Source organism: Mesoplodon bidens, assembly GCF_964165515.1.
Source record: "Mesoplodon bidens genome assembly, chromosome: 6".
Classification (NCBI taxonomy): Eukaryota; Metazoa; Chordata; class Mammalia; order Artiodactyla; family Ziphiidae; genus Mesoplodon; species Mesoplodon bidens.
In genome coordinates, this window is record NC_138162.1 from 37,346,049 (window position 1) to 37,367,568 (window position 21,520).

Sequence of the window (21,520 nt, forward strand, 5' to 3'; positions counted from 1 at the left end):
TGCCTGCACTTTGTTTATTTAATAAATACTGGTATTTTTTGTGCCCTATTTTATTTCTAAACTTTTATCAAGGAGAGAATTCTCCAGAGGTTCTAGAGTCACATGACGTACAACCAGGAGAAATGAGCAGGTGACTAATGTTTATTTAAGTGATTTCTACTTCAGTGAAAAATACTATCAAAAATCATACCGGACTAACTGGTACTATTGTGCTAAATTTTCATGCTCATGAATGTGTATTTAAGAAGTGTGCTTTACTTCCATTATTGGAGAAGATTAACTGAGCATAAAAATAATTTGCTGGTCAGACAGCTATAATAGCATACAAGTCTGGCTTCAATTAGTGATGTTAACAATCCCAGAAAATAGCCTGCGTTTTAAAGTTTTAGGAAAAAGCATTGAAATGTGCAACGATTTGGGTATTTAAAGGAGAAAGAAGACACTGACATTTTAATACTTTTTTTTTTTTTTTTTGCGGTACACGGGCCTCTCACTGTTGTGGCCTCTCCCATTGCGGAACACAGGCTCCGGGCGCGCAGGCTCAGCGGCCATGGCTCACGGGCCCAGCCGCTCCGCGGCATGTGGCATTTTCCCGGACCAGGGCACGAACTGGTGTCCCCTGCATCGGCAGGCAGACTCTCAACCACTGCGCCACCAGGGAAGCCCTTTAATACATTTTATGGTAGTTATAAGGTAATCTGAATTTGTTTTCCACCTTTAAAGTAAATATACCTCACTATTTGTTGAAATAAATTTGCAGAGGTTAGGAGCTATTGCTATTTTTAAAAATGAAACATGAATGTTGGCAAATATGAGTTTTGTAACCCCTGACAAATAAAATTGAAGTAGGCCTATTCGTAAGATTACCAACCAGGGCATATTTTTTTTAATACCAAGATCATTTTCCTTGAACATAGAGTCATAAGAAAATTTACATCAAATGAATATGTGTATAGAAGAAGTACCTAATAGATGACACCATAATGTCAGGTTAATCTCTTTTTAAAGTGGAGGTCAGGGGACTTGCCCGCTGGTCCAGCAGTTAAGAATCCGCCTTCCAATGCAGGGGACGCGGGTTTGATCCCTGGTCAGGGAACTAAGATACCACATGCTGTGGGGCAACTAAGGCCACGCACTGCAACTACTGAGCCCAAGTGCTCTGGAGCCCGTGCACCACAACTAGAGAAGCCCGCACGCCACAACGAAAGATCACACATACCACAGCGAAGATCCCATGTGCCACAACTAAGACCCGAGGCAGCCAAATAAATTAATTTAAAAAAAAGAGAGAGAATCTGCCTTCCAACGCAGGGGATGCGGGTTTGATCCCTGGTCGGGGAACTAAGATCCCACATGCTGCGGGGCAACTAAGCCCGCGTGCTGCAACTAGAGAGCCCTTCTGCCACAACTACAGAGTCTGTGCACTCTGGAGCCTGCACACCACAACTAGAGAGAAGCCCATGCACTGCAGTGAAAGATCCCACGTGCCACAACTAGGACCCAACGCAGTCAAAAATAGTAAATAAATACTTTTAAAAATAAAATAAAGTGGAGGTCAGCATTGGAGGGAGGGAGCTGTCCCTTGATTTTATGGATATATTAATTCTGGTATGGACTTTTGTTAAAGTATTACTTGTTTTTTCCTTATCCTGATAGTTAAGATAAAGATATTGTCTTACAGCAATTTGTGTGAGAGCTGATAGGTCCTTATTTCCTGAGAAATTAGCCCTGGGAAAAGCTTCCAGTGGCCTTATAAGTCATTTCATTATTATAGACATGCAGATCACCTGCCCTGACCACAGCTAACTCTGAAGAACCTTAATAAAGGATAAGGTGACTTTGAGATTCGATTGTGAGACCCAAAATTTAATTTTGTGTCACTGATTTTTATTTTTAGTCCTTTCTCAATGCAGTCAGTATAGTTGGTCTAAAGTGGATTGTGTAATTACACACACAGAGTTATCTCAGTAACTTTCCTTTCAGCTTTGTTGTTAATTCAGTCAACAAGTGTTTACTGAATGTTACTACTTCTCAAGTGCTTTTTCAGACCCTGGGAATAAAGCAGCGAAGTATTGGCTCTTAAAGAGCTCACAGCCCGCTGGGTGGGCAGAGACAGATGCTAAACAAGTTATCAGTTAAATATGTATTATGTCAGATGGTAATAGGAGTATGGAAGAAGAGAACAGTGTAAGGGGAGTAAAGAATGTCAGAGGTGGAGAAATGGGGTGTTGATTTATTTTTTTTTTAAGTACCTTCTTCAAATGTTTGGCATGTAGAGGTCCTTTGCACTTAGCATATTCAGTCTCCTCTCGTTGGTGTATATCTTTATAATTACTATATAAGACCCTCCATTTGTCCATCTCACTGGCCTGGCTTTATTCCCACTCTAACCCCCAGACCAGGATCGGTGTTTCACAGTCCTCATGAGCGCAAGCCTTCCCATACCTTTCCCTTTGCTCATGCAGTTTCTTCCTGGGATGCCCTACCCTCCTGTTCCACTTAACCAAATGGTACCCATCCTTTAATACCTAACCCAAGTCCCTTTTCCCCGAAACAGAGCTCTAACCCAGCTCAAACTCTTCTTTGACTTCTCTCTCTCTATTTCTTTCTGAATTCCTATAGAACCTGGAGCCTGTGCCACAAATGTGGATTAAATATTAATTCCAACTGCAGCCTCATAAATACATCTACTCACCAGATTTCTTTTGCTTTTTTTACTTTTCAAATTTAAAATATATTCTTATTTAATAAGCTCATGGACTTATTATTCATTGATTTATAAAGAGAATTTAAACATCATTTCTCTATCAAGTAAAAAGACAAAATACTCTTCTTAAATGAGTTAAAAAGAAGTTAAACCTCAGGAAATGTTTCTTATTGCTTCAGATGTATTGCTTTAATAAAATCACAAACGGAATGTGATAGCTAAGTTTATTTTTTGTTAAATTGAGTGCCACAGCCATAGAAGCAAAGGGATCTAACTTAAATCTAACATAAATCTCCTCAAATTCAATGAGAACACAAGATACGGCACTAATTATGTGTTTTTCCATGCCATCTCCTAACAAGGGAGGAAATAATCGGATTAATGGGGCATGGAGACTATGTAAATAAGTACAGAAAAGCTGTCTGCATAAAAGCTTTACTCAGGCTCTCCTAAGATTCCCTGGGCTTGTGCTGAGGCTTTTCCTGGGGCCCTGCTCCAGGTCACAGATCTCTTGGAAGTCAGTAATCTAAAACTTTTCAATCTGTTGGCTACGTTTATCAAAGACCAGTTTCACTACACTAGGTTGATGGGATGGCTTCCCCTTTTGAGAAACTTCAAGTAAGTTTTAGTAATAAATATTATGGCTCTTGAGGATGGTACAGGAAGGAAATGTGACCACTTATTCAAAGAACTAAGGTCACTCACATCTTCTGCATACAGAGTTTATCCAACCTCCCTACTTAAAACCAAAACCATACTAGTGATACAGTGACAGTCAGCACCACTAAAATAGTAGCCCAGCAGGCTATGGTGTGGGGAGAGGGAAGGTAGTACAAACTGAAGGTCTGGGGAAAGGCAGACCTTTTTAGAATACATTTTTGAAAGCCATGCGTGTCCAGAAGTTCTCCCTTTTTATATCAAACTCAGGTCACAGCGCGACATGTTCAGTCATTCAAAATATATGTGGAGGATTTATGGATTTAAAATTCTTTTAATAGTACATATTCAGACAGTCTTCATACCCAGTCTTCATTTGGTAGCTCTGCTGTGCGGGAACATATGCTGGGTACTCAGGATTCCCAAATGATAAATACATGAAAAAATAATGTAATTAATGGGGCATAGAGACTAAATAAGTATAGAAAAGTTGTCTGCTTTAAAACTTCATACATCTTCTAATACCTTTTCTTTTTTTTGTGGGGGAGGAGAGGAGGGGAGGTGGTGGTTGACTTGGATATTCTCTTGCTCCCTCTGGCTCTGACCTTCTGCTTCCATCAAGAAGGTTCAGATTATGGATCATTTCATTGTCTGGGAATGTGTTCCACCCGATCATCCAGATGTGAACTCAGCCCTACTTATATAAAGCAGAGTTTATTGAAGATTTTCTTAGCATGGTAGGAGGTAGGTTTATATCATAACAGAGCAATGCAAATCTGACCATGTAGTTTTCTGAACAACTAGTTTTCTTAGGACAAAATACAAAGTCATTAATAATGACTTACAGACAAGGCCCGGCGAGATCCAGCCTGTGAGTTTTCAGACCTCTCATTGTACCAGTCTCCTTTCAATCACTTCACTCTGGGCACACTGACATTCTTTCAGGTTCTCAAACTCAGTTTCCATTGTAGGAACTTCTCCTGTGGTGTTCCTTCTACTCTTCCTCCTATACTTTGTATGACTGGCTTCTCATTTTCAGGTCTTTAAGTGGGTCACTTATTCTTTCTCACAGTACCCTGTTACTTTTCTTCATAGCATTTGTCGTTTTGTCATGGTAAACTCCACAAAAGCACTCATCCTTTAAACCCAGTTTTTACTTAATTCCTAACATGTTTTAGTTACTCATTAAGTGCACATGAAATGAGGTGGCCCAGCAGGACTTGATGGATTAGCTGTAGAAGCGGGGAGAGCAGGTGTCAAGGATGGTGCTCAGGTTTCAGCTTGGGCAAGTAGGTAGGTGGTGGAGGCACTGATTGGGTGAAAGAGCAAGTTTGTGGAGACAGAGCTAAGTTACGTTTTAGGTCTGGGCACATACAGTGATTAGACTGTTAGGTGTATTAGGTTCACGAGAGCCATAGGAAACATGATTCTAATGCCTACTCATTCACCATCTTTAAAACTTCGCTTCCAATTGTTAAATACCTGATCTGCTTAGGGAAAAAAAAATGTACTTGCATATTTTGGGCTGCTACCTTGTCTTCTCCGTTCAGTTTTCTAGACCTTTGGGATTTTACCCACATTCAACTTTTAAAATTTGTTGTTAATCACAACTTCCTTGATATAATAAAACCATTTAGCTCATCTCAGTGCATTTTCTTCATTAATGACAGTGACTCATTCAGTTTGTCTGCTAAACCATATACATACTTCTCTTAAGAAAATTGAAAGTGATCTTTATCATTTTTGTTTGTGTTGAAAACAATTTTTGTTGCTATTTAGAATCCAAGTTCTATTTCTTACCACGTACATTCAAACAAAATTTAATGAAGTTTGACTGCTGAGTTTTTGATGAATGCCCAAATCTTCAGGAATATAACCCTTCTTCATAGAGTAGATTTCATGGATCAGAAAGCATTCAGTGAACATTTATGGAATCTCTATTAAGTGCATGGCACCAAGTTAGGGACTGGAAGTTGCAGCAATCTCATTCAAATGCAAAGAGCTGGATCATAATTCTGACTTCTCTTTGAAATCGCTTCAAGACAAGAAAGAGAAACAGAAACAAACATTTTCTCAAATAAACTAAAAGTCTTCTGCTAGAACCACAGTATATAAAGAAAGGTTGCCAAACATAGCGATGAAACAGGGATTTGGATATGATACCAAGAGAACTGTGACTGTAGCTCTCAAATGAAGGTATGAGACCTCAGTTTTCTACTGCTGAGTGGCAAAATTAACAATCACTTTTGAAGAACTGGAATGGGGAGCTTGGGTTGGTGGTCAGAGCTTCCCTGGACCCTATTTGATAGCATAGAGTAGCAGAGGAAGCAAGACTGCGTAGAGGACCACATACACACTTGCCATCTTTATGGGAAGTCATCTGCCACTGCAACAAGGCAGTGGAGAAATGCTTGAATTTATGACTTGAAAGGACACGCTATGTACCAGAAAAAAGATGGGTGCACAGTGATCAACACTGAAATATAGCCTAGTAAAGTTGTAGCCATTCACAGATAAAGAAATAATCATTCAGCTACCCAGCTCCCACCCGCAAAGTGCAATCAAGAGACCCCGAAGGGAGAAAGATTATGCTGACCATTGACTTCTCTACAACCACAATCACCACTGTTATTTATTGATAACAGCTAGGTGGCCATCTAGGAAAAAATATAAGTTAGTACCTACCTTAAACCAAAATTAATTCAGATGATCAAATATTTTAAATATTAAAGGGACTTCCCTGGTGGTCCAGTGGTTAAGACTCCGAGCTTCCACCACAGGGAGCACAGGTTCGATCCCTGGTGGGGGAACTAAGATCCCACATGCCGCGTGGCGTGGCCAAAATAAATAAATAAAATAAAAATGAAATTAAGAATGCTTTGAAGAAAACAAAAGAGAATTGTATTATGGTTTCACAGTGGGGAGAATATGTCTAACACAAAATGTAGGAAATATTTTTAAAAAATAAATTCAATCCCATAAATGTAACAAAGTCACAAATACAAAAGGCAAACTAAAAAAATAAAATACACATATACACATCTTTATATACATTACACAGGGCTAAGTATAATAATAATAAGAAAAAGAAGGCTAAATATATCTAGAGCTCCTATAAATAAATATTTTTTAAAATGGACAAAGTACAGAAACAATCCACGGAAAGAAAATGAGAAAATATAGGGGGCTAATAAGTATTTGAAAAATGTTAAATGTCATTTATCATAAAAGAAATGAAAATTTTAAAACCACAATGTATATTTTACAAATTAAATAAGCAAAGATTAAGAAGTTTGATAATACCTTATATCTCGGAAGATATGATTAAACCAGCACTCTCATACCTTATCACAGAAGTTAATTTGGCACAGCAGATGTACAGGGGAACAGCAATATAGCGGTTCTACTTTTGGAAATTCATTCTGTATATATACTTGCTCATGTTTAGGAAATGTCATGTATACGAGGATACCCAGTGCAGCATTGTTTATAATAGGAATAGGATGGAAATAATGCAGATATCCATCAACAGGGAATCAGATAAATATAGTGTATCCATATAAAATACTTTATTTACAGCTGTTAGAAAGATTGAGGCAACTGTGTGTGTAATGATATAGAGCTATCTTTAATACATTGTTAATGGTAAAAAGCAAAGTGCGGAATAGGATGCATAGTTGCAGAATAGGATGCATAGTATATTCCTCCACCCTTTTTGAAAGGAGAGGAATAAGTGTGTGTGCATAGAAAATCCCAAAATTATACCCAATAAATTGGTAACATTGGTTCCCATGTAGAGGGAAATATGGTGACAAGGAGATGGGATGAGAGGGTGACTTACTTTTACTTTCTACCCATTTGTAGCTTTTAGATACTGTACCATATGCTGTATTGCTTATTCAAATTTTATTAAAATCAAAAGGATCAAGGTCCATGTAAAAAATTACTCTTAATTTCTATCTTAGAACATATAGATGGATGTTCTAGTAGATGGCAGATCAAAATGTAAAGACTGAAACAGTAAAGCTTTTGGAGGAAATAGATTTCTCATGATCTTGGAATAAGCAGAATTTCTTAAACAGGATGCAAAAAAGCATGAGTCATAAAGGGGAAAAATTGATAATTGGACTATATTAGGATTAAGAACTCTTGTTCTTTAAAAGACACTATTAAGAAAGTGAAAGTGCAAGCCACAGACTCAGAGAAGATATTTGTAATACATTTATCTGACAAAGACTCAAACGCAGGATATGTTAAAACCTCCTGCAAACAGTAAAGGTCAGGGACTTCGCTGGTGGTCCAGTGGGTAAGACTCTGTGCTCCCAGTGCAGGGGGCCTGGGTTTGACCTCTGGTCAGGGAACTAGATCCCACATGCCACAACTAAGAGCCCACATGCCACAACTAAGACCCGGCACAGCCAAAATAAATAATAAAATAAAATTTTAAAAAAACGTTAAAGGCAGACAGTCCAGTAGAAAATAACTTTTAACAGGCACTTCACAAAAGCAAATATCTGAGTGGCCAATAAACCTATGAAGAGCTGTTCAGCTTCATCAGTCATCAGAGAAATGAAAATTTAAAAGTTCAGTGCAGTAGCATTACACACCCAACAGAATAGCTAGAATAAAAAAGACTGGGCCTCCCTGGTGGCGCAGTGGTTGAGAGTCCGCCTGCCGATGCAGGGGATGCGGGTTCGTGCCCCGGTCCGGGAGGATCCCATATGCCGCGGAGCGGCTGGGCCCGTGAGCCATGGCCGCTGAGCCTGCGCGTCCGGAGCCTGTGCTCCGCAACGGGAGAGGCCACAGCGGTGAGAGGCCCGCGTACCAAAAAAAAAAAAAAAAAAAGACTAACATTACTTAGTGTTGCTGAAGATATGGAGCAATCTGAGCTCTCACACTCATGGAGAAAGCAAGTTGGTACAACCACTTTGGAAACTTGTTTAGTATTTATTAAAGCAGAACATGTGATTTCCTATGACCTAGCAGTTCTAATTCTAAGTATACACCCCCAAAAATGCATCCATGTGACTCACCAAAAGACACCTACTAGAGTGTTCATAACAATTTTATTGGAAATAGCCCTAAACTGAAAACTACCCAAATGTTCAATAGAGTGGAAGAATAAATTGTGATATATTCACACAATGGAATGTTACACAGTAAAGAAGATAAATTATCTACAACTACATAACAATATGGATGAAACTTCCAAACATAATGTTGAGCAAAAGAAGCCAGACACAAAAGAGTTCATCCTCTAAGATTTCATTCATATAAGTTATAATAATAGGCCAGACAAACGTATGCTATTTCAAGTCAGGATAGCTGTTATTCTTTGTGGGAGTGAGCAACTGGAAGAAGGGGACATGAGGAAGGTTTCGGAGGTGCTAGTGATACTCTTTTTCTTATGTTATGTTGTGTTGTGTTTTTAGCTAGCTGCGCCAGGTCTTAGTTGTGGCACGTGAGACCTTCCTTGCGGCGTGCGGGATCGTTTTGTTGCGGCATGCAGGCTCTTAGTTGTGTCATGCAGGATCTAGTTCCCTGGCCAGGGATCAAACCTGGGACCCCTGCATTGGGAGTGCTGAGTCTTAACCGCTGGACCACTAGGGAAGTCCCTGATACTCTTTTTCTTGATCTAGGCACGGGACTCAATTTGTGAAAAATAATTGCATGCACTTAATGACTGGTCTGCTTTATTGTATGCATGTTATACCTAACAAAAAGTTTTTAAAAGGAAGTGGATCAGAAAAATTTCTAAAACTAGAGATAAATGCAAGATAATTAAAACAGTTCTATATTTTATTATCAATCTTCCCCGGTTTTATTTGATTTTGTCATTAGCCAAAAAACGTATTACTATTACTTGACTTTAAAGCCATTTACTTCCCCCTATTCATGCAAAATGAATGAGGGTTTCTCTACCCTTCCAAACTCCTCTTGTGGTGAATTCCAGGCTGTTAGGAAAGGATATGATAATGTGACACTCTACTTTTATTTTCCTACAGATGGAATGGCTCTACAGTTATATACCCAGTTCTGATGTTGGGCAGTAGAGGGGTTCCACACCACCAAGAAATTCTCCTGTACCAGCTGGGTGTCCTGTAATTCAGTTCACTTCTGACACTATCTACCTAGAGGTAGCATCAGATTCCACAGGTTAAGGGCTCAGTCCTATAAGACTGACCCATCATAAATAGAAGATTACAGAGACCCCCGTCCTTGGCAGGGATTAATTTGCTAGTGCAACACACAGAACTCAGAGAAACATTTTACTTACTGGATTACCAACTTATTATAAAAGAACATAACTCAGGAATAGCCACATGAGAGAGATGCTTAGGGCAAGGTGTACCACTCTGCACATGTTCACCAGCCGGGAAGCTCTCTGAACCCTGTCCTTTTGGGGTTTCATGGAGCCTTCATTACCTAAACACAGTTGATTAAATCATTGGTGTTTGAACCCAATCTCCAGCCTCTCTCCCCTCCCCAAAGGTGGAGAAGTGGGGTAGGACTGAAAGTTCCACTCCAGAAATCTGCTTGCCTCCACTGACAACCAGCCCTTACCCGTAGGTGCTTTCCAAAAGTTACCTCATGAACATTAACAAAACACACATTGATCACCCTCATCACAGAAAATTCTAAGGCTTTTATGAGCTCTGTGCCAAGAACCCGGACGAAGACCAAATATATATATATATATATATGTATGTATATATATATATATATATATATATATATATATATATATATATATATATACATACTTATAAATCACCATATCACAGATTCTTAACTAAGATTGAGACCAAATAGGAGAAAAAGGCTTGGAAATGAGGCTGGGCTGAGGATGTTGAAGTAGTGCTGTGGTGTTGGTCAACTGTGAGTGTGTTAGCAGGGTGCTAATAATGTGGATCTGTTTCAGTCAGTTTATTTTTGTAAAAAGGTAGAAAATATTGAATATTTTATAAAATGATGAGGATTGACTGTAACTAGAATCAGTGTTTCATGTGATTTGATAATAGTTGTTAGGCATCTTGTGAACAAAAGCATGCTAAATATGAAAAAATTAAATAAAATTTTAAGCTTCTGCTTTATCTGGAACATTTTGGCAGTCCTGCAGAATATTCCAGTTCCAACTAAAAGAATCAACTTCACTAACCTAAAAGCCTTTCAAAAATCCTGAATTCAGTACACCTTAATTCAGGCCAAATACCCTGTTTGCAATGACAAATTTCACCTATATCAGAATGTGTATAAGACAGAGAAGGACAACAATGTGGACAATATTTGGATTTAATCATCGATTTATAACTTATAAATTTTGTTTGACTCCTCAAAGTCTTTAATGCCCCAGAGTATGTAACACAGTAGGTTTGGAATGGCAAACTCGGTCTTCATCTCAGAAAACTAAATTTTAGGAAAGATTCCATGTGAAAGTTGAAGAACTGGAAATTTTTTCCCTACAGTTGTCTTTGAATGTTTATTTCTTAGAAAGTCTTTGTTTAAAGTTTGAAGACTGTTGTGATAGATATTTGAACAAGTAGCCACAATAAACAGATGTGCTGACCCCTTTGGCTTTGCATGTAAACAGTCACGGAAGCTAGCATGGTAAAAGGTTACATGTGGCTTCACCTTTCTAATGGAAAGATACACATCTTTATTGTTCAACTGGAAGAAGATAGCATAGCCAAATGTTAAGTCTAATGAAGGATAAAATATACTGTTGTGTATTTGAATTTTGGAAATATGATCTCAAAAAATGTGCCTATAAAAATATCTAATTAGCTAGTTTAGTGATTTTTAGTTCATTTCATTTTATAAAGTTATGAGAACTTTGGCAATTATACCTTACAACTGTCATTTTAAAATAATATGGACATTCATAAATGTGTATAGTAATACAAAAAGTAGTGTTTGTGAATAAAATTCAGTTTATTCGAAATTTTATTTTTCTTATCGTATGTGGTTATTTCAAAGACTTCCCACTGAGCAGCCTTAAAAATTAATCTAAAGTTTTCCTAAATAAGATAATTGGGATAAACAAAATAATTTTATATTATACTTTAGAATCAGAAATTACATTTTTATGTTGTTTTTAATTAACCTTAGTGTTGGCCTCTCAACATCAAATAGGATAGCCTGTTTTATCTATTGTGTAATTTCATATTTAGAATTTCTCTTTTGAGTTCCACCCAGACCATGTCTGACGTAATTGTGGTCATTTTTGACAAAATGATTTTATTGTTAATGTTAACATCCCAAACTTAAATTACATGTTACTGAGAGAAAATCATTGAAATGATATCACTGAATTTAATCATTGTAAAGAAAAAAATCTAGTAAAACAGAGTAGGGCTTCCTTCATAAGCCATAAGCACTAGATCTTTTTTCTCAAAGTGTGTTCTCTTGAACCTCATCCTGAGCATAGAGGAATCTGATTTTGATTGAGCATCCTGAGAGATTCTGAAGCTCACTAAAATGTGAGAACCACTACTCCAGAGCAACACTACTTAATCATGAGTGATCCATAATGGAAAGAGGCACCTCCAGTCTTTGGTGGCAAAATATAAATAATAAATTAATAAAGTAAAACTATCCAAGAGACATACCCCTTCCTTACATCTTGATTATAATAGCCTTACTCAAATTTCATTGTCCTGTCTTTATAGCTGGGAAGTTTTATCCTCATTACTTTCCCAAAACACCAAATTTTTTTGTGTTGAAATATAGTTGATGTACAATATTATATTAGTTTCAAGTGTATTACATAATTATTTGACATTTGCATACATTATGAAATGATCATCACAATAAATCTAGTAACCATCTGTCCCTATACAAAGTTATTACAATATTAATGACCATATTCCTTAAGCTGTGTATTACATCCCTGTGACTTATTTATATAATTGGAAGTTTGTACCTCTTAATCCCCTTCACCTATTTTGCCCCACCTTCCCACCCCTTTCCTGTCTGGCAGCCACCCATTTGTTCTCTGTATCTATGAGTCTGTTTTCATTTTGCAAAACACAAAATATTTTTATCACTTATTGTAAACTGCCCTGCAATTACATATAGAATATTTATAAACCACGTTTACCTGAATTGTTGTAGAATGTGTCTCGTTAACTGCTGTAAATGATCTATTTAGTAATTTTTAAATATAGATCTCTAGAGATAATGCTAAATAACAGATTCAAATATTTTTGTTTAATTCAATAAAATGGAACCAGTACAACCTCTGGTTTCACAAATGAAGTGATTTAAAATAAATATGTTGCTCTGATGGGGCCCTCGCACACTGCATTAGGGTAAATAGCACAGTTATGTCTTTTTTCCTAAAACGAAGGCTGCCTCTAATCCCACTCTTTCCACAAATCTTCGTGCACTAAACTATGTGCCAATGACATGAGAAGCTCATTTTGATTGTGGTGGGCCGTCTCTTGTCTAGTACATCATTTGTGAAACTGAAGTTGGCTATTATAATGCAACAGGTATGTAAATAACATTTATTAGTGATCTCTGTAAAATTGATTCCTTCTTTCTCTTTTTCATTATAAAAGAAAACTTTATTTCAGAGTAGAAAGTGCATTGTCTGAACTCATCAACACCCTCTTTATCCCTCCCCTCCCCAATTTGTTGCAGACCAGGATGAAAGAGCAGCTGAGCTCAGCAGAGAGCAGAATGAGAAAACCATCCGGAGCACACAGACCGCGCTCCGCAATTTCCGGGAGTTCCTCATCTCCAAGTATCCTTCTGAAACAAGAGAGATTTATGTCATCCCTTGCAAGGAGTTGGATGCCTACCTGGCCTCTTTCTTTGTGGATGCCAGGCAGAAGGATGGATCCGAGTATGAACCCAACAGCTTGGCCAATTACCAGTGTGGACTTGAACGGTACCTAAAAGAACACAGGTATGGCTACAGTATCACCAGGGATAAGGAATTCAAGCGCTCCCAAGAGGCCCTGAAACAGAAGCAAATTGAACTCCGCTGCAAAGGAAAAGGAAATAAGCCACACAAGTCCATGAAGCTCACCTTTGCTGATGAGCTCATTCTGCGGAAAAGGGGACTGCTAAGCCGCTATAACCCTGAGGGTCTGCTCAACCTCGTCTGGCTCAACAACACAAAAGCTTTTGGGCACTGTACGGGCTTCCACGGGTCTACCTTAAAGTGGGGTGATATTCGGCTCCGGGTAACAGAAACGGGGCTGGAGTACTTGGAGTGGATGGGTCAAGACACTGGTGACCTAAATGCCAAAACCAAGAGGGGGGGGACAGACTCCCGTGTGTATGCCACCCAGCATGCTCCACAGACCTGCCCCGTCCAAGACTATAAGGAGTATGCCCAGCGGCGGCCTCCTGCTATGCGCTATGAGGATGCCCCTTTCTACCTGTCCATTAAGCCGGTCGTGAACTTGGCGGCTCTGCATTGGTACAACTGCCAGGCCCTCGGCAAGAACAAGCTGGCCAAGATGGTGAAGACCATGTGCGAGAAGGGGAACATCCCTGGCAGGAAAACCAACTTCAGTGTGTATCAGAGCTGCAGCACCTTGTCCGAGGCCCAGAGCAACCAGCTGGTGCTTATCTGTAACAATCTGAGCCAGCAGGCCGCCCAGTCAGTGGCCGGGCACTCCAACAGCGGCAATTTCATCGTCTCTGCCTCCTATGACTCTTCCTCAGACACTGCTTGACCAGGTGGCTTGAGCAAGACCCCAGTCTGGTTATTGAGTCCAGAGAAACTGTGATTAAACACTCGTTCCCTTTCCTCGGCCCTCAGTGTTAACTTTATAAGAATATAAATATATAATATATTTTTCTTTTTACAAATAAGCCAATGGAGATAGTTTAGTATTACTAACGTAGTGTTCATAGGCTTAAAACAAATGTACTCGTGGTGATTAAATATAATTACTGTTATAGACTTTACAAAACCATAGTGGTTCTCAGGCAACACAAAGTAGAGGAAGAATTGCGTTTTTTTTAAAAAATTATCAAAAAGGAAACTGAAAGTCAGCCTAGACTAACTTGTGTCCTCGACTCCTGCTTTTCCTTCCCACCCCACCTCTCATTTTTAGTCTACGTAATAACTGGCATTATTTTTTTTAACTTTTAAAATTCTACATTACTCAGGAGGAGACAACACTAGCTTTACTGCTTACACAAAACTGTCAGGTCCAGAATAAGAAAGTGTTGGTATAAGCCAGAGGAATTAGTTACATACTCTTTTTTTTAAGCATAATTAGATTTTAGTTTCTGTGCCTCATTTTTTGCAATTTATGAAAATCTAGATGTTTCGCTAACTTCTTTTGGGGGCAGAGGAGGGTAGAAGGAGGGAATAAAGGTGCCATTCTTTTTGGAAGCTATATAATTTAAAAATAATATGCGAAGTCCAATATTATGGCAAAAAAAGACTGTTACTAGCTCATTTTTACTGTTGTGCTGGAACCTGGATAGAGTTTTTTTGTTGTTTTCTAAGAAATCAATGTAAATGAAGTTTGATTATCAGATTTACAAGAAATTTAAAACTACCAAAGCTTTGAAAATGTTCCCAAGCATTAGATTGTATGTCAAACATAAAGAGAAAGTAGAGAATGGAAAAGTCTTACTAAAAATCTAGAAGCACTAGTCAAGACAACAAAAACCTCATACTCTTCAAAGCTCAAATCCCCTGAATTATTTATTTATAAGCATTGAACTTCAGTCTGTTTTCCCTAGGGAATTACTTGACTGTAGTTGAGATCAAAGGAATATTGACACTCATTTTAGGTAACAACATTTTGTTACCAAATTTAGCTGAATTCAAAGAATTCTTTGAAAATGTGCAGTTTCTTCTACAGTAAATACAAATGCATTTATCTGTGATAATCTTGCAATTATAATAATTATAATTTTGGTTAAACAACTCTCTGTGGTGGTTTTTCCAAGGTCTTTATTTTCAAGCCTATGGTGAATTATCAGTTGAGACACTTCAATAATAAAATAATTTAGATGAGCTAGGTTCCTATCTTGTATAATCATTAACACATTAAAAAAAATCCAAATCTTAATCACTTTGTTGGATCTGGGCGTTCTATTGGGAAGTATTTGTTCTTCAAAGCATCCTCGTAATTCACATTAGCTAGGAAGGTAGGTGGTATTTTATGTTTTAATTTATTGTACGACCAGGACAAATTTCATTTTGATTTGCTTTGCTAAATCATCATGTTAGCTGAGCTTTCCCATGGCTAGGCAGCTCTTCCCAACACTAAGTCATAAACACATAAAGACCTATTACTCTAAGCTGTGACCTTTCCTTTGGCTCAGGAGTGGGAAGTCTGCCGTGGCCTTTGTGTTATGCAATCTACTTCATTTCATAACTTTCCTTCCATAAAGAGGCATCCAGAAACAAGAAGAAAGAGCAGAAGATGCTTTGCTTTTATTTTTTTGTATTAATAATGATGGTAGCCACCATTTTTGAGCCAGTCTGTGTGCCAGCACTGTGTGTGCTAAGTGACTTACATGCACCACTTATATAAGTAATACTAATTTATGAAAATTAGAAAATCCAGATAAGCATAAAGAAAACAAAATATGTACTCATAAGTCTGCCAGCCAAAAATAACCACTGTTAATATTTTAGTAAATATTTCTTCAGACATTTCAATACATACATATTTATTTCTGTATACATGATCTTTAATCCTTTCAACAACTTTGAAAAGAAGGTTAATTATCTCCATTTTATGTTGAGATCAAGATGTAGCAGGTTATAGCTAAGGAGATGGTACTGTCTGTCATCTGACTCCAGAGTTTTTTCTACTTACCTTTCTGAGTTCCAACCCGTAATTGGTTTCCAGTGATTTGAGCTGGAGATGAGGACACGGTGTCTTCCCATCTCTCAAGTCTGTCTGATTAAAAGGAAGGCTGAGTGATCTTTCATGAAGGCACACAGTGTCCCCTCGTCCCCCCTCTTCTGGTCATTTTGAACCACAGAGCCTCATTCTTCCAATTATCTTAACAAAACCTTCCTCTTCTCCTTACCCTGTAATGGGCTCAGAAGTGCACATGACAGCCTACTGTGAAAGAACTCTGTTTTAAAAATAAGTTGTTTTTTTTTTTTTTTTAACATAGGTTACCTCTCATTTTAAAAAAAAGATTTCTGTAAAACATTTAAAATGTGATTGTGCATTTTGTTTTTGCATTGACATACTTTTAAAAACTCTTGATTTGTTTTTGACAGCAAAGGAAGTTTGTCATGGGGAAGAAGGTTAGTCAGTATGCACTGAGAAAGCAGAACTAGGAAATTTTGAATTCCTGTTTGTGTATATTGAGGTACTAAACTGAAAATCTCTCTTATTTAAATAAGAGATGAAACTATAGCAGTTTCATTTAGAAGAACGCAGATTGAGAATGTGAATTATTTTTTATTTATTTATATTTTGCTTTGATAACTCAAACCAAATAGGAACGTTGTGACATTTAAATTTAGAAAACTTTTCTGAAGAATGGCTTGGTAGAATATTAGCTGAATTATTGTAACTCTTTGGGATAATTAAATTATGAAAAATTATCGGCAGCTACCTCTAAATTTTGTGTTTTTGTACAAACGATACTGAGGATATACTACTGCCAGATACCATATTTATTATTTGCTATTTTAACTTAAAAAAAAATTACATCCATACTGCGGCAGTGGTTGATGCCAAAATCGGGTATGTGCTTTAGCAAAAATTCAACAGTCCAGCAGGTGTTCACTATAACTGAACATGCTGCCTTTCCAGTCAATCCTGTGGTTCATACAAAAACAATAAAACTGTATTTGCAGTTTACGCTTTAAGGTCAGTGTAATGTCATGTAAGAAATTCCACAGTGCCCCTCACATGACTCTGGAAGTTTTGCACTGTCTACAACAAAAATGCCAAACCCATCTGTCAGCATTTGGATGACATAGCTGCATAATTGTTTTTCTTCTATATTCATGGGAGTGACTGGCTATTGAAAATCATAGATGGTAGCAGTTTAAAAAAAAAAACCATAATACTTGAAAAGGTTAGAGAGAGTCAGGATGTTTATCCAACAGAACTTATTCTTAAGAGTCCATCTGTTATCATGGTTAGTAGGTGTGGTCTGAATATGATTTATAATATATCAGGTACTTAAAATATTTTTATTATAGTTACTTTTCTCTGTGTTAAATTTTCCCCATGTTAAATCACTTCCTGATCTACAAAAGAATAGTCTGAAAGTTTTCTAGTATAGATCAGGTCTCTGGTTTTTCAACTAGATCATTGTTAGCTGATACTTTCATTGAATTAATTTGTCTAAGTCATATGGCTGAGGTTCTAGATGCCATGAAATCAGATGACTTCACTGAGATGAAAATTTATAGTTCTATCAACAAATATTTGAGCACCTAGTGTCTAGACACTAAGAGGGGTACAAAGATATATAAAATAGTTCCTGCTTTCAAAACGTTTGTAAAAGATACTGTAATAAAAGTTTGGTTTCATTTTTGAGAGCCCAGCAAAAAACTCTGCCAATACTATTTTGCATAGTTTCTCAAATTTTGTACTCACACAGTTTGTCCATTATTTAGCCATTGAATATATTGGTTTGCTGTAGAATACATAATACTGCTTTGAGTGTTTTGTGGAGGATCTTTTAGAGCCTGTTGTAAAGTCAATAATAAGGTAAAGCCATTTCTGCACCATCCGTGTGTTCACATAGATGCACACATGCATAAGAATGTGCAGACTGTCATCAATGAGTGTCACTTATTAAGTACTTACAATGTACCATGGTACTGAGTGCTTTTGTAAGTTGTTTCACTTAATTCTTACAAAAGTCCTGTGAGGGTAAATATCATTATTTCTTTTATAAATGAGGAAATCCAGAGAAGTCAAATGGGTTGCCCACATTACTTAATACATAAGGGTATCAGGATCTGAAACTATATCCAGCTACCATTAAGCACTAACCTTTTCTGCTGTAGCTGCCTGTTCACAAAGTGATTTACTGTGCTTCTTTAGATTCTCTGAAGTGATAAATTATAAGTGGAATCCCTGATGTAATAAAATCATCAATATTCTTTCAACTCTGAATTGACTGAGAGCAGTGCCATCACCTGGCATGTTTGTTAGCATAAAATTATATAGGCCCCCTAACTGTGGTTATTTTGAGATGGAACATTCAGCAAAGTTTGTTTCCCCTTCGCCATGAGTAGAGAGCAAAAGTTTGTGTCATTCTTTAAAGAACTCTTAATTTTGTCATGGAGGTGAATGTGTATATGGACAAATAATTATATATATATAATATATATATTATATATGTTATATATAATATATATATTATATATTATATATATATATATTTTGGTGGGGGGGGCTGTGCTGAACAGCACGTGGGATCTTAGTTCCCCAACCAGGGATCGAACCTGCACCCCCTGCATTGGAAGCATGAAGTCTTAACCACTGGACCAGCAGGGAAGTCCCTAATTATATTTTTTAAACAAATGATTGTCCTTTGTTTTTACCCCATATAAACCAAAAATCCTATTTCAAAAGAGTTCCTTATAATTCAGACAGAGAAGGGGGTGGTTCTAGACAGAGGAAATACCTCTCTTAAGCCCAGAAGCTGATATAGTCATCCACCAGATATGAATATTGATTGCCAATCTGCCAGGGAGTTTGGTCTTCTCTACAAATTGGTGCCAGCAAATTAACTATTTAATAGAGGATTTTGTTATTATTTTGTTTTTTAATCAGTCAAGATTGTTTTTAACAGGAAGCTTTGGGGGGAAAATACTATCTTTATGATTCTCAGTATTAAAGATCAACTAAAGCCATTCAGATTTTTTCTAGTTTGACTATCTCCACAGTTTTAGATATTAAAGACAAACAGTTCTGATTTCAGTCAGCCTTATTCTGATTGGTTTTCTTTATCTACAGGAAAAGAGCACTTTGATCTTTATTCCTCTAGCCAAAACAAAGCTGTAATACTTAACATCTATAAATAAATACTCTCTACCATGTGATAAAGGAAATAAATTTCTAAGCCTAGGGGAAAAAATCAAGGGGAGTGTATGATAATTTATTAAGGTATTTTTTAAAAGGTTCATTCATGAAAAACTAGTTATAAATACTAAGGAATTAACAAGTTCTGTATCAATCAGTTTAAAAGATTTTTCTCAAACAGAACTCCTTTATACAAGATATATCTCCACAAATCTACCATATGATATGATATAGATAGTTACTTATTAAGAAATACACCATTGGCAAGGGCATCCTCAATTGTTTTTTGTTGTTTTTCCCTTAATGCATGGTATTCGAATAATTGCTTCTCCTCCCCATTGGATCCGGCCAAGATGATATGAATACATAGTTTTTCATAAGGCAAAGTGATGAAGATAGGATGATTTTAAGAGATCCTTGCCATAGAACATAACTGGGGTAAAGAAATGTACTGCATATATCATCCTTTGGTGGTTGGTGTATTTCTACTGATACAAAAACAGAAAAGAGAGGATGATATTGATAAACTGCCAACAACTCTGATTTTACTTTTTTAAGCAGAGGAAAGATAAACAAAATTTCTCATACTCCATCCTGTTTGTAAGTTGACTAATTGGGCCTGCCAAAGCTGAAGAAAAGACCTAATTTGGTACTGAAGATTGCATTGTTTTTTTAAAAGAAAGCATTTTAATACATTTAAATTGAGTTTTTATGTAAACCATGCCTTTGTTGAATTAGACTCAGTTTTAATTAGGTCAGAGTACTAATTTGATCAGAATATTAATTAGGTCAAAGTATTAAAGTAACCATCATCTTTGTTGAGTGAATTATAATCATAGAGGCTGGACCTGGAAAAGACCTAAGATCATTTAGCCCAGTGATTTTTCAGTGCTGTGAAGAATAGGAGTCATCATGTCTTCTTGCGGGGAGGGGGCAAGGAGGCCAAAGAGATGGATGGAGATCGTAAAGGGAACACGTCCTGAAACACAGATCCCCTGGGAATTCTCATGTTCCCTATGCCCCTACCTTCCTACTTTTAGACTCACTAGACTGAATGACCTACTACCTCTATTACACATCCTTCATGTGTGCCAGGCTGGAAAATAAGATTCAAAACCTCTAATCTAATCCATCCCTCTTCTTTTATGGAAGAGAGAATCAGTCCCAGAGAGATTAGATGAATGCCCAGGTGCACACACTTTGTTAGAATCAGAGCCAGAACTAGGATCCAGGCACCTTGACTTCCAGTGCATAGGTAGGGTTTAGGGAGGAAAAACAACCCCACCTTCCCACTGAGTAAGAAGGGGTATCCTTGTTTTGAAATTTTTAATAGTGTTTTAAGCTCTCAATCAAGTTTCTATTAAGGACTAGATTCAAGCTGCCAGTTTCCAAATAGGCTATTTTGCACGTGAACTTTTTTTCATTGTGTAATGTTACACCTTAATTTTTAGCAACTTCTCCTTTTGAGATTTGATGGGATAATCTCTAACTGTAATCACCTTTTATTTTAAGGAACAGCTCTCAGCCTACTCCATTTATATTATTTTCATTTCTGGAGGGGAAACAAACTACAGTTTTCAAGTATATGAATTCCAGTTATAGATTATGAACTGAAAAGTAACTTTTTATTTAAAGTGGTATTCTTTTGAATACCCAGCTGCATAGCAACTATATTATTGGTTTTGAATGCAGTCTACTATACCCTTTTTTAGTCTATGGAAAGTATAAAAAATCATCTTGAAGGTTTGGAACATTTTCAATCAAAAGGATTAAATTTCTGTCAACGTAATTAGGATGTTTCTGAAGTGAATTTACTTAGAGATAGGAAGGGGAAAGAAAATGAGAACTAATGAAAGAAACCTGCAGCAGGAAGACAGAAATACAAACTATTTGTAAATTCTTATATTACCCAGCTTACTCTTCTAAACAGGAATTCAAACAAGTATTTTTTAAATCTCACAAATTTTTATTTTATAAATTATGTTTACCAGATCATAGTTGAAGAAAAAAGATGAAATTCTAGGATGTTAAAAAAAAAGGTACAGTGGAATTATTTGTCTTTTGAATTCAGTGTTGAATTTCACTAGACTTCTAATGTTCTTTGTATTACACTGGAATTAGAAATTTTTATCATCATACACTCATTTCAAAGAGCTTTGAAAAT

At 37.0% G+C, this 21,520-nt stretch overlaps 1 protein-coding gene across 3 annotated transcripts in view; it reads left to right on the plus strand.

Moving 5' to 3' along the window:
* Window positions 1-21,520, plus strand: part of KIAA1958 — a 163,097-nt gene that overhangs the window by 105,575 nt on the left and 36,002 nt on the right. Inside the window, exon 3 of one of the 3 annotated variants that reach the window (XM_081237169.1) lies at window positions 13,010-13,093. The exons of 1 other annotated variant lie outside the window; for it this stretch is intronic. In XM_081237169.1, the coding sequence (XP_081093295.1) occupies window positions 13,010-13,093 (84 nt within the window). Of the gene's footprint in view, window positions 1-13,009; window positions 14,809-21,520 lie in introns of those variants that run through there. One more of the 3 variants, XM_081237167.1, reaches the window with a different exon arrangement.